Raw genomic sequence first — 14,968 nt, 5'->3', positions numbered from 1 at the left:
GGCAGTGAGAGAGAGGGGTGAGAGAGGGAGAAAAATTGTGAAAGAAGAGAGTGAAAGATAGAAAGAGAAAGGGAGATAGAGGAAAAGTTATGAAAGGAGAAAGAGAAAGAGAGAATGAAAGGCAGAGAGAGAGAGAGAGAGAGGAGGTGAGAAGAGAAAATTATGAAAGGAGAGAGTGAAAGATAGAAAGAGAAAGGGAGATAGAGGAAAAGTTATGAAAGGACAAAGAGAGANAGAGAGAAAGGGAGAGTGAAAAGAGAAAATGGTGAAAGGAGAGAGTGAAAGATAGAAAGAGTGAGGGAGAGGGTGATCGAGAGAGAGAGTTGATAGATTAAAAAGAAGATACACCTCAGAGAGTTGTTATTATTGGTAATAAATAATCTCCTGGCAACTTAAAAATATTTTATATCTTACATTTTCACTGTAATCATGTAGCTGTCCAAAGCACCCTCTTAACTTTGACACTACTTTTCCTAAAAAATCCTACCTGCTAATTAAGTTAAAAAAATTGTAACGATGCTTTTTGTCCAGAGTCGATATCGACAAATCGATCGCGATTTGTAACACCCTGGGACGAATTATGAGACAATTAGTAATAAATTGTCAACCCGTTGGTGTTTTTTGCCACGTCAAACAAAGCATTCTTGAGAATTCGCCAAGCGCCATTAGAAAAGAGACGATGCTTTACGGTCTAAGTAAGTGCCAGACCGGATGAATTCCGCTCAGACCTAATTTGGGCTCTTGTATTGGCACCATATATAATGGATTTATCGTGCCTGAACGTATTCGAAAGATTTTTTAAATTTATATTAGACCATCTGTTCAAGTTTAACTATAGCAGTATTAGTGCTTTATAGATCATTTCCTAGAAATACTTGAAGACGTTCAGATATCAAATCTATACACAGATAGTCAAATAGATCAATAGGTAACCCTACATAGATATAGGTAGAAAAATAGGTGATTTAGACTTATAAATGTACAAACGTGAAAGTATATGTTTTTGTTTTGGATTCGAAGTTTTGCCCTGATGCAATTAATCTTTTGTCTATTGTATAGAAATGTACTATTGCTTTTACTCGAATATTTTATTCTTTAAATTAGGTATAGAATATTTGAATAAATCTCTATGGTTTGGAAGTCCTCATTGGTCAAGAATGATTTTCCTAGGTGCCATGACTTCTTACTGTCATGGTTATCAATTCTTAGTTTCCGCAATAACACTGAGGCTGTCAGACAAGCTGCAAGCTAGTCCTAAGACAGGAGATTGCAAGAACTTATTTTTGGTTTCTATTATTGTTATAACACGAAGGTTTATTTTTGAACCTATCATTGCAACACCCACCCAATTTTTCTGTTATTGAATCAACTAAAACCACCTAAGTTGCAGTTCTCGACCTTGTAGCAACAATTCATTTTACTGGTCATTTTACTGTATTTTCCACTATTAATGGGTTGTGCCAAAAAAGCTAGTTTTTTCGTGTAACCGTATAGTTTCCTTATTTTAAACATAAAAATTTGACCCTTTTATTTTATCGAGCCGATTTTTATTTTTGCGCAAAACATGCTTTCGTTATCTGATCTTACAGCATAAGATCTTTGTACATCATAGTGCATATACTGCCCCATGTTTAATCCTAGTAACTTTAGCTTCTATAGTTATTTTTTTGTCTAACATCAATCTTAATAATTTGAGAAGCAATTAAATATCTTTAGTCACTTTTTACATTTTTTGACTGCGCATTTCTCCTACTTGAGATCGCCATTTCGTTGCTTATCCATTCTGATAAGGATATCTCAAATTGACGAGCTTTGCTAGATAAGCTGTTACTTTTACAGCCTCTCCTTTTCCCGTTTATATATATTGTAATGCCCGCAAATTATGAGAAATTTTACTTAGTCTGAAAGCATGTTTATTTACTATGACTGTGTAAATAAAGAACATGATAGGGCTGAGAACTGTTCCTTGTACAAGACACTTACTTTAAAACAGGCAGTTGGAAACTCTATAAAAATAGGAAAGAAAATAAGTAAGATATATAGATAGATAGATAGATAGATATATAGATAGATATATAGATAGATAGATAGATAGATAGATAGATAGATAGAGAGAGAGAGAGAGAGAGAGAGAGAAAACGGAAAATCAAGATATTGAATAATCTATCAATTAATTAAGGTTTTTAGTTTAGATAAAAAAAGTAAGTGTCACAAGCGGGATTCGAACCCACAACCTTCGGATAGATGCGCCGCTCCTCTACCCCTTGAACTGTCAACATTTGAAAAATGGCAAAAAGGAGGGAAAATTAAAAAAAGGTGGGGTTGAGATGGGAAGTTAGTGTCCGAGTGGATCGAGGTCACGAAAGCTCAAGTGGTAGAGCAGCGGCTACCACATGAGCTATCGTGACTTCGATCCACTCGGACACTAACTTCCTATCTCAACCCCACCTTTTTTTAATTTTCCCTTCTTTTTGCCATTTTTCAATTAATTAACTAATTAATCAATATATATTATCGTAATTGGTAAAGCGGATGACGAAAACTAGTGAATTTAATATATTATATATATTATGCATGATGTGCGACCAAGACCCGAGGGGTTAAATACCTCGGTAGACTCGTACCTCATCCCTTAAAGGTCCGGGACTTGACCGGCTCACGTATCCTGCATAAACCTCCTGGACTTGTTCACAAACCCCAAGATTTTGGACCATTTTATCTCGGAGAGTGATTTGGTGATGTCGTCTCCTTCAAAAGTCTCGAATCTAGACCTAGCGTACCTATCGCACTCTGCGAGGTAGTGCCGTGCCGTTTTTTTCTTTTATTTCACAAAAACGGCAAAAGGGGTCTAGTAGAATAGAATACCCATTAGGAAGAGGTGTCTTCTCAGTGGGCAATGGCCCGTCAGGATACCTAAGTGAATTACACATAGAATAATTCTCAAGGAGGTAGGAAGTTTTCGAATCTCAAGCATGTTTTTTCTAGGTACCACAGCTACTTCCTAGCTATTCGTAGGTTTTTCCCAGAATGCAGTTTTCTCTGTCACCTCTAGGAACCAACGGCATCGATCATCTCTAGATTGCCCCATTTTTACACGGGTTTTTAATGAATCATGGCCACAAAAATATATTTTTTGTGACATTTAGCACCTTTCATTTGAATTTCTCGTTTTCTCGTTGAGTTGATTTTGCGTCTTTTCGCTATCCTATGATGGATTCCTAGTACTTGTTGTGTTCTCTGATAAATCGATAATACTGTATCTAATTTCCGACATTTAACACAAAAAATTTAAAGCCTGTTTGTCGTCTCGAGGGACCATTTTTTGATTTGGGTTTCTATTGCCTCGCTGCCTGAAATATCCTCAACACTTATGACTCACCATAGCTTGATTAAGCACAGTTTTTTAGGGAATTTACGCAGTTCCAGAGTAGTTTTGACTTCATATCCCAAATTGACGAGCTTTGCTAGATATGATAGATAGTTATTTTTACAGTCTCCCTTTTCCCCTTTATATATATTGTAATGCCCGCAAATTATGAGAATTTTATTTAGTCTGAAAGTATGTTTATTTAGTATGACTGTGTAAATAGAAAATATGATAGGGCTAAGGACTGTTCCTTGTGCAACACACTTACTCTAAAACAGGCAGGTGGAATTGTAAACTTGGAAACTAGGATATAATATAGACAATAAGGATGAGAGAGAGAGAGAGAGAGAGAGAGAGAGAGAGAAAGAGAGAGAGAGAGAGAGTGAGAGGGAGAGGAAGAACCGAAAATCAAGTTATAGATAATTCTCAACGAAGTAGGGAGGTAGGATGTTTTTGTTTCTTAAGAATTCACTAGTTTTCGTGGTCCGCTGGAACAATTAATATCATTAAATTAATTAAGGTTTTTAGTTGAGATAAAAAAGTCAATGTCATGAGCGGGATTCGAACCCACGACCTTCGTGGTAGAGTGACAAGTGAGTAGATGCGTATCAAGCCGAAGGTCGTGGGTTCGAATCCCGCTCGTGACACTGACTTTTTTATCTCAGCTAAAAACTTAATTAATTGAATTTCTTAACAATGTTTTTTGTAGGTACCATTGCTACTTCCTTGCTATTCGTAGGCATTTTGAATTTTTTTAATTAACTAGATGGAAAACAAGGTTGTAAAATTAAGTTTAATTCCCTATTTTTCGTGGTCCGCTTGACCAATTAATACCATTCAATTAATTAAGGTTTTTAGTTGAGATAAAAAAGTCAGTGTCACGATCTTCGGCTTGATACGCCGCTGCTCTACCACTTGAGCTATCGTGACCGCGACCCGCTCGGACACTAACTTCCCATCTCAACCCCACCTTTTGAATTTTCCCTCCTTTTTTCCTTTTTTCAATGGTTGAACCCCTGTGATCTTTGTTATTTATTCCTTGTGAACATTCTTTGGCCAGAAATATTAAAATATGTTCTTTCTATAAGAGAGTTCAAAGGGTTATTTATATAATGACATAATAATTTAGGAAGGCAAAAGGAATCTTTTTAATTACTTTGATGCTCGACCTTAAATTAGTGGAAATAAAAATAAATAAATAAGCAGGTCACCAATTTTGGCGGCACGCGGACTGGCGTGAGCCGCCTTGTCTTTCAAGGGAGCACGAACTATCGATCAGTCAAACGGCGAAACACTTGTTTTTAGGTTGTCGTTTTTTTGGGGTTAGACATGAATAAATCAGATCCGCGGTCTCTTTCCTTTAAAGAACATTTCATGTTGTGCTTCTGCGCTATTTCAATGTTCTTGTTTTTCTTATTATCTCCTGGGGCCCGAGGTCTCCGCCCCCACTTTGGAGTGGTCTTGGCCACAACCAGTGATTTAGTACGGCTGGAATGAGCAGCAGAGCCAAACGGAGCGGGACCCGCCGGTGACAGATAGGCGAAAACGTCTCGGATAATGGACGATTTGCGCATTTTCGATTCCGGTAAGGAGGATTAATAAAAAGGATTATTGTTGGATTTACCGGTAATTATAGGACCTTTTGTTTTATTGATTATTTAACGCTGAAAATAAAATTTGGCACATGTTGGCAAGGAGTTCGATGGCAATAAATGAACCGCTGCGACCCACTCATTAACATTTCTAAATTTCTAGTTATTTTCTATTTAGCTCATTCCTAGCTACAAGCTATAATTCAGCTTCAACTGCAAAGAAATCTTTCTGATTATGAACATTTGAAAAAAAAAAACTTCCAGACAAAATCATGCTACTTCGATGAATATGTTCAATGTCAAAGTGCACAGCAAATTAGCACGTTTCTGGCAATTTTATTGATTTTTCAGATGAAATTTCTGTAGAGAAGAGAAAAAACATACGATGTCAAAAATGTTATATCTAAGTGTTCCAGAAAACACACTTCAAAAGTTTAGGCGCAATTCCTACACTTGAAAAAAAATATAGTAAATTATTTATTTGTATGCACAATTGTCTAATTTCTCATAAGCGGACACCAGCTTCCAGCTATAAATCAGCTTCAATAGCAATAAACTCTTCTAGATTACGAGTATTTTAAGACAAACTAAAAAAAAATTATGCTATTTCCATGAAAAAGTTCAATGTCAAACTGCACAGCAAATGAGCGCATTTCCTGAAAATTTCCAGTGAACAAGCTTCGAAAGATGGGGCGCAGACCTTAAACTTGTAAGAATTGTCGTACATTATTAATTTATATGTACAATTATCAAATTCTTCATAAACGAACAGAAGCTACAAGCTAAAATTCAATTCAGCACAGGAAATTAGCGCGTTTCCTGCAATTTTTCTTGATTTTTTAATATTTCAAAATCACTTTCAATATTCAATTTTTTTACGCTTTCAAAGATTTGGCACAGTTCCTTAATTTGAAATAAATGTAAATTATTAATTTGTATGTACTATGGCTAACTTCTCATAAGCTGACACCGGCTGTAAGCTGTAATTCATTTTCAAAAGAACTATTATTGATTACGATCATTTCAAAAAAAAAATTCCAAAAAATTCATGCTCTTTGATGGCAAATTTCCACGTCAAAATGCACAGCAAATTAGCGCGTTTTCAGTAATTTTGATTGATTTTTCAATATTTCAAATTGAATTTCGTTATTCAAATTTTTTAGCTAAGTGTTCCAGAGTATACACGCTTCAAAAAATTTGGCACAGCCGTAAATTGGAAAGCATTAAAAGAATTATAGTAAATTATTAATTTATCCGCTCAAATATCAAATTTCTCATTAACCTTCAGAGACTACAAGCTATAATTCAGCTTTTACTGCTAAGAACTCTTATTGATTATGATCATTTAAAAAAAAAAATTTCAAAAAACAAAAATCACGCTACTTCGTTGAAAAAGTTCAGCTACAACAGCATAAACTCTTATAGATTACGAGTATTTTAATACAAACTAAAAAAATTATGCTATTTTCATGAAAAAGTTCCATGCCAAACCGCACAACAAATTTGCGCTTGTCCTGAAATTTTTATTGGTTTCTCAATATTTCAAATTCAAATTTTTTTTGTCCAAGTGTTCCATTGAACACCCTTCAAAAGATTGAGCACAGGACCTTAAATTTGTAAGAGTTATAGGACATTATTTATTATATGTACAATTATGAAAGTTCTCATAAGCGGACAGAAGCTACAAACTGTAAATCAGCTTTAACTGATAAGAACTCTTATTGATTATGATCATTTGAAAAAAAAAAACTTCCAAACAAAATCATACTACTTCGATGAATATGTTCCATGTCAAACTGCACAGCAAATTAACAGGTTTCTGGCAATTTTTATTGATTTTCTCAGATGAAAATTCTGTAGAGAAGAGAAAAATTAAACGATGTCAAATATTTTATGTTCAAGTGTTCCAGAGAACACGCTTCAAAAGATTGAGCACAGAACTGGTACATGAAAAATTATAGTAAATTATTAATTTATAGGTACAAATATCAAATTTCTCATAAACCGACTCAGACAACAAGCTATAATTCAGCTTTTACTGCTAAAAACTCTTATTGATTATGATCATTTGCAAAAAAAACTTCAAAACAAAATCATGCTACTTCGATGAATATCTCAAACTGCACAGCGAATTAACAGGTTTCTGGCAATTTTTATTGATTTTCTCACATGAAAGTTCTGTAGAGAAGAGATAAAAAATACGAAGTCAACATTTTTTTTATCCAAGTGTTCCAGAAAACACACTTCAAAAGATTAGGCACAGTTCCTAAACATGATAGAAATATATTAAACCATTAATTTATATGAACTATGGCTAACTTCTCATAAGCGGACACTGGCTGCAAGCTGTAATTCAGCTTCAACAGCAAAGAATTCTGATTGAATACGATCATTTAAAAAAACTTCCAAAAAATTCATGCTCTTTGATGAACAATTTCATGTTCAATAAATTCAATTTTTTTACGCTTCCGAACATTAGGCATAGTTCGTAAATTTGAAAGAAACATAGTAAATTATTAATTTCAAAAAAAAAAAAAAAAAAAAAAAAAAAAAAAAAAAAAAAAAAAAAAAAAAAAAAAAAAAAAAAAAATCCAATTGTCTAACTTCTCATAAGCGGGCACCGGCTACAAGCTATAAATCAGCTTCAACAGCATAAACTATTATAGATTACGAGCGTTTTATACAAACTAAAAAAATTATGCTATTTTCATGAAAAAGTTCCATGCCAAACCGCACAACTAATTTGCGCTTGTCCTGAAATTTTTATTGGTTTTTCAATATTTCATATTCAAATCTTTTTTGTCCAAGTGTTCCAGTGAACACCCTTCAAAAGATTAAGCCCAGGACGTTAAATTTGAGAGTTGATGATTTATAGGAGAGAAAAAGAGTTATAGGACATTATTTATTATATGTACAATTATGAAAGTTCTCATAAGCTACAAGAGCTACTACAGAAGCTACAAACTGTAAATCAGCTTTAACTGATAAGAACTTTTATTGAATATGAACATTTGAAAAAAAAAATTTCAAACAAAATCGTGTTACTTCGATGCATATGTTCAGCGTCAAACTGCACAGCAAATTAGCACGTTTCTGGCAATTTTATTGATTTTCTCAGATGGAATTTCTGTAGAGAAGAGAAAGAATAAACGATGTCAAAAATTTTATGTCCAAGTGTTCCAGAGAACACGCTTCAAAAGATTGAGCACAGAATTGATACACGAAAGAATTATAGTAAATTATTAATTTATAGGTACAAATTTCTCATAAACCGACAAAGACAACAAGCTATAATTCAGCTTTTACTGCTAAAGACTCTTATTGATTATGATCATTTGAAAAAAAACTTCCAAACACGTTTAATGCAATTTGTCTTGATTTTTCAAAAATTCAAATTCAATTTCAATATTTTTTTTTCCAAAAATTAGGCCCAGTTCGTCAACTTGAAAGAAACATAGTAAATTATTAATTGATATATACAAATGCCTAACTTCTCATAAGCGGACACCGGCTACAAGCCAGCTTCAACAGCAATAAACTGAATAATGAAATGATTGGATAATGAAAATACATTATGAATATTTTTTTTAGACAAACTAAAAAAAATTACGCTTCTTCTACGAAAAAGTTCCACGTCAAACTGCACCGCACATTAACAAATTAGGAAACCTGCCATTTTTATTGTTTTTTCAATATTTCAAATTCATTTTTTACGTTTCCAAAGATTTGGCACGGTTCGTAAACTTGAAAGAAATATAGTCGATTATTATATGTACACCGGCTGTAATTCAGCTTCAACAATAGCTATTATAGATTATGATTATTTTAAGACAAAGTAAAAAAAATTATGCTACTTCCATAAAAAATTTCCATTTCAAACTACACGGCAAATTAGGGCGTTTCCTGAAATTTTTATTGATATGTCAATATTTCAAATTCAAAACTTTTTATCCGAGTGTTCCAATGAACAGACCTGAAACTTGGAAGAATTATAGTAAATTATTACTTTTTGCGAAAAATTGTCTAACTTTTCATAAGCGGACATAAGCTACAAGCTATAATTCAGCTTCAACAGCAATGATCACTTATCGATTAGAGTATTTTACGACAAACTAAAAAAAATTATGCTACTTCCATGAAAAAGTTCCATGACAAACTGCACAGCAAATTAGCACGTTTCTTGCAATTTATACTGATTTTTTCAGATGAAATCTGTAGAGAAGAGAAAAAAATATACGATGACAAAAATGTTATATCCAAGTGTTCCAGGGAACACGCTTCAAAAGATTAGGCGTAATTCCTAAACTTGAAAGAAAGATAAAAAAGTATTAATTTATGTCGTCAATTGTCTAACTTCTCATAAGCGGACACCGGCTGCATGCTGTAATTCAGCTTTAAAACTCTTATTGATTACGATCATTTGACAAAAACTTCCAAAAAATTCATGCTCTTCGATAAAAATAGTTCTTTTCAAACTGCGCAGCAAATTAGCGCGTTTCCTGCAATTTTTATTGATATTTCAATATTTCTATTTCAATATGCAAATTTTTTTATCCAAGTGTTCCAGAGAACACGCTTCAAAAGATTGAGCACAGACCTGAAATTTGAAAGAATTATAGAAAAATTATTAATTTATATGTACAAATATCAAATTTCTAATAAACCGACACGGACTACAAGCTATAATTTAACTTTTACTGCTAAGAACTCTTATTGATTATGATAATTTGAAAAAAAACTTCCAAAAAAATCATGCTACTTGGTTGAAAAAGTTCCACGTCAAACTTCACGACAAATTAACAGGTTTCCCGCAATTTTTATTGTTTTTTCAATATTTCAAATTTAATTTCAATATTAATTTTTTCTACGCTTCCAAAGATTAGGCACGGTTCGTAAACTTGAAAGAAATATAATAAATTATTAATTTATATGTGCAACTGTCTACCTTCTCATAAGCGGACACCGGCTACAAGCTATAATTCAGCTTCAACAACAATGAACTTTTCTAGATTACGAGTATTTTAAGACAAACTAAAAAAAATATACTACTTGCATGACAAAGTTCCATGTCAAACTACACAGCAAATTAGGGCGTTTCCTGAAATTTTTATTGTTTTTCAATTTCAAATTCAATTTTTTTAAAATTCAAGAGTTCCAGTGAACACGCTTCAAAAAATTTGGCACTGTCGTAAATTGGAAAGCATTGAATGAATTATAGTAAATTATTAATTTATATGTTCAAAAATGAAATTTTTCATAACAGGACAGCAGTTACAAGCTATAATTCAGCTTCAACTGCTAAGGACTCTGATTGATTGCGTTAAAAAAAACATACTTCCAAAAAAGTCATGCTACTTCGATGAAAAAGTTCCATGACAAACTGCACAGCAAATTGGCACGTTTCCTGCAATTTTTATTATTTTTCTAAGATGAAAATTTTGAAGAGAAGAGAAAAAAAATGTACGACGCGAAAAATGTAATATTCATATGTTCCAGAGAATAAGCTTCGAAAGATTGGGCACAGCACCTAAATTTGAAAGAATTGAAAATACAGAAGATACAAGCTGTAATACTGATTCTACTGTTGAGAACTTTTATTGATTACGATCATTTGAAAAAAAAAAAAAACTTCCAAAAATGTATGCTACCTCGGTGAAAAAGTTCCTTGTCAAACACAGTAAATTAGCACATTTCCTGCAATTTTACTGATTTTCGCAAATGAAAATGCTGTAAAGAAGGGAAAATAAAAAATATATCTCGTCAATAATTTCATATCCAAGTATTCTAGAGTATACTCCTAAAAATACTAGGCACAGTCTACAAAATTGAAATAATTATAGTAAATTATTAAATTTATAAGTACAACTGTCAATTTTCTCATTAGCGGATAACACTTGTAATGAGATTCTGCACATAGAGAAAAAATAACGTACGCAGAATGAATTATATGCAAGGATAATAATTTTCTCTTTCTCATGGAGGCATGAATCTTTTCTTTTTTGAATTTCCGGCATATTCTCTATAGTTTTAACTTGCAATCTGATTAGCCATTAACATTTTTTTATTGTTGTTTATGGTGGGTCCTACCATCTTACTTTTGTTCTTCGATCGTATCATCATCAAGTTTGAAAATTTATATTTCTTTTATTTGTTGGTAAATCAGACAAAATATCCGCTTGGTAAAATATTTTCGTAAAAAGTATTTCTTTTAAGTTAGAACTGCGCATTTTTTTCATGTTTTTATTTTTATGCTTATCGAGTCGCGTTATCATTAGACCGCGGTGTTCATAAATCATAACTGTCGAAAACTTTTGTGCTAACAAGGCCTTAAAGCAGTGCATTGTAATCAGAGGCAATAAACTAAATAGACTAACTTCTTAATTTTTCCAGTAGTGGATCTAAAACGGTCGTTCTCAATTTCAACCTCCGTACAACGGACGATTTGAGGCAAACTACTTCAAAAATGACTAGAGGCACAGAAATGACTTTTTTCTCAACTGTAGTAACCCTACAACTGGGAAGTTTATTTTTTCTCTGCCTTTTCCCTTTTTTATTATAGGTATTTAAACAACAAAACATAAATTAATTTTTATTTTTTTATATATTATCGATAATATAATATTCATTATTTTATACATTAATTTTTAATAATAAATTTACTTTTTTTTAATGATAATAATATAATTATTGTTAATAAGAGTAATTTGTAACGGAATCATTCTAAAATAAAGGAACTTTTGTTTAAAACCCACGTTTAATTTTGTCTATTACATGGATATTTCGGGCTTACGGCCCATCATCAGCACCTAAGCATGAAAAACTTCATGGTACAATTGCCATCCGAAGAGACTAAATTAGATAAATTACTTATGCGTGTATTTTCAGATGGCAATTGTACCATGATGTTTTCCATGTTTTGGTTCTGATGATGGGCCGTAAGCCCGAAATGCCATGTAATAGACAAAATTAAATAAAATATTTCAACCACGGAGAACATGGGATTGGAACCTTTGGATAATAAAATAAATGGTAAATACACTTTTTTGGGCTAATTTAGTATATCTATATCAAGTTTAAATAGTTAGTCACCAGCCACCATTTTTTGGGTACCCCACTGTATCTACGGCTACTCTGCTATCAGTGTTTAGTAATGCCGATTTAATGGTATCACCTTCATCTCTCCACCGATTTAGCCACTCCAGTGGTTTCACTATGGCCAAAAGCTCACTTGATTATTTGAGAACCAGACAGCTAACTTAAAACTAATTGAGTGTGTCTCCAGCGTACACAGTAGTTTATATCTAAAAGGTTCAATAGCTAAGAAAAATCTATGGTACGTGAGAAAACCGTTCTTGAACCACGCAAATCTTAATACCAAAACTCTGCGAAAAACTATTTTCTTCATAAAAGACACATCTTCCAGGAAATCCATTGAGAGAGAATTAACGACAGTTTATGTCCTAAAGGAACAAATCCATAAAATTCCGTTAAGCAGTTTTTAAGAAAAATAGGATGGCACTATGCCATTACCACTTGTCATGTGGATTTGTTCCTTTTGGACTTAAACTGTCGTCAATTGCCTCTCAATGGATTTCCTGGAAGATGGGTCTTTTATGAAGAAAATAATTTTTCTCAGAGGTATGGTATTAAGATTTCCGTGGTTCAAGAACGGTTTTCTCACGTACCAAAGCTTTTTCTTAGCTACTGCAGCTCTCTTTTAGACATAATCGACATTGGACATCTGTCGATAGTGCCATTTCGTAAGGTGATATTTACCTGGAGCATGTTCTGTAAATATGCTAGTCACAGTTATTAATTCCTTTCTGTTATGTATGCAGAAGACTCCTGTCAGCCACCTAAAAACTAATATAGATTTCTCATCTCACACTTCCATCAATATATGTATATATTTATACCTTACGTTTAAATAATTTTTTTTACAGTTTAAATACATTTTTTTACAGTTTAAATAATTTTTTTTACTGTTTAAATAAATTTTTTTTACAGTTTAAATATTTTTTTACAGTTTAAATAAAATTTTTATAGTTTAAATACTTTTTTTTACAGTTTAAATAATTTTTTACAGTTTAAATAAATTTTTAGTTTAAATAATTTTTTTTTAGTTTAAATAATTTTTTTTACAGTTTAAATTAATTTTTTTACAGTTGAAATTAATTTCTTTTTACAGTTTAAATAAATTTTTTTATAGTTTAAATAATTTTTTTTACAGTAAATAAATTTTTTTTAGTTTAAATAATTTTTTTTATAGTTTAAATAATTTTTTTACAGTTTAAATAATTTTTTACAGTTTAAATAAATTTTTAGTTTAATTAATTTCTTTTTACAGTTTAAATAAATTTTTTTATTTTATTATTAGTTCCTAAACCTAACCAAAACTAACATTCCTGGAGAAATCTAGAACTTCCTATCCTTTGGTCCCAAACATTCCATTCCTTACAACAAAACAGATTTTACAACAGCTAAATTAATTACGGATGTAGACTATGCAATCCAAAAATCCACAAAAACAGAAGAAGAAAAAGACATAACACGATCAAAATGCATTAACACAATAACAAATCACTTATAACACCTCACTACAAATCAACACAACCTATCTCAACAAACACATACCAAAACCAAACATTTTCTCAAAATCGTCCTGACATACTCTCGGGGACCGCGGTAGCCGAGTGGTTAGCATGAGAGACTCTCACGCCCTCGGTCGTGTGTTCGATTCCCACCGTCGCCTCTGGCCCTTTTTTCACAACAACCCCCCCCCAAATTTGAACACAAATATATGAATTGTCACATGGCTAATATGCATAGTTCATAACGCAAAAAAAAAAAAAAAATCCTGACATACTCATTCTTTCTGCTGATAAGATCAAAGAAACAGTAGCAATCAGCAAAAAAGAGTACAAGGAAAAAATTGACAAAATTATCACAGACACAAACACATACAGCATAATCAAATCAAACCCCACTCCTTCTCTCATCAATCAGACAAACAAAATTCTCCAAGAAACACTTAAACCAAAAGAAATTGACATATACACCTACAAATCACTTCAAAACAACTCAACAACACCTCCGAAACCATATGGATCAACATTAATTTTCTTTACTGCACACCTTGATCCATATTTTTACGATGAAAGTAATCGAAATTAAATGGTGTCAACATACTCCAGTCTCCCATGGTTTTCTCGGAAACATCTCAACCTAGATAAATAATTCATTTATATATAGTGATCCGATTGACCAAATTACTTTTTTCAATTAATTAATCTTTTTATGTAAGGTTTTGGTTGAAATGAAAAAGCTAGTGTCACGAGCTGAATTCGAACCCACGATCTTCGGCTCAATACGCCGCTGCTATAACCACTTGAGCTACCGTTGAGAGCAGCATATTGAGCCGAAGGTCGCGGGTTCGAATCCCGCTCGTGACACTGATTTTTTTTATCTCAACCAATGCCTTACTTAAAGATTATTTAATTGAAACTTGTAATAAATGTAATGATTCTTGCTATACCACAAAATTTTGTTGATCAATGTAAATATTTATGCGTATTTTTTGGCAGAAATACGAAATTTAAAATTCAGTTGACAACACTAGCTTTTTCATTTCAACCAAAACCTTACATAAAAAGAATTATTATTAGAGAAATAACTTAAACGTACACTCTTTTATTACATTACATTGAGAGTGCCGCACTCTCAACACGACACTCAAGAATGGCACAATTACACAGAAGACAAACACTTTGAGCCCTGAAGATGATCTCAATAAAGATCGAAACGTTGGCACGATAAAGAAAATGTTTGTCTGAAACCTACATCACACCAGACTGCATCTCACGATTTCTGAATAATTGTCGATTAACTGTCACCAAAAACCACACATTTTTAAAAAAAAATTTTTTTAAGTACAAGTTTTTATCTTGATTAATACGCAATATACTTATTTGTTTTTATTTTGAATAAATAATTTTGGCACTGCATTTGA

At 32.4% G+C, this 14,968-nt stretch overlaps 1 protein-coding gene across 4 annotated transcripts in view; it reads left to right on the top strand.

Moving 5' to 3' along the window:
- The window catches only part of LOC106663991 (cGMP-dependent protein kinase, isozyme 1-like), an 85,918-nt gene that overhangs the window by 24,901 nt on the left and 46,049 nt on the right, over positions 1-14,968 (top strand). For 2 of the 4 annotated variants that reach the window (XM_014389286.2, XM_014389285.2), the window contains exon 1: positions 4,839-4,952. The exons of 1 other annotated variant lie outside the window; for it this stretch is intronic. In XM_014389286.2, the coding sequence (XP_014244772.1) occupies positions 4,925-4,952 (28 nt within the window). In that variant the 5' untranslated portion in view covers positions 4,839-4,924. Of the gene's footprint in view, positions 1-4,838; positions 4,953-4,976; positions 4,994-14,968 lie in introns of those variants that run through there. One more of the 4 variants, XM_024226643.1, reaches the window with a different exon arrangement.

The sequence above is a fragment of the Cimex lectularius genome, unplaced genomic scaffold, assembly GCF_000648675.2.
Source record: "Cimex lectularius strain Harlan isolate CLEC.00 unplaced genomic scaffold, Clec_2.1 scaffold26, whole genome shotgun sequence".
Taxonomy (NCBI): Eukaryota; Metazoa; Arthropoda; class Insecta; order Hemiptera; family Cimicidae; genus Cimex; species Cimex lectularius.
The sequence above is the reverse complement of the archived record's forward strand: the minus strand, read 5'-3'. Positions and strand labels throughout refer to the sequence as shown.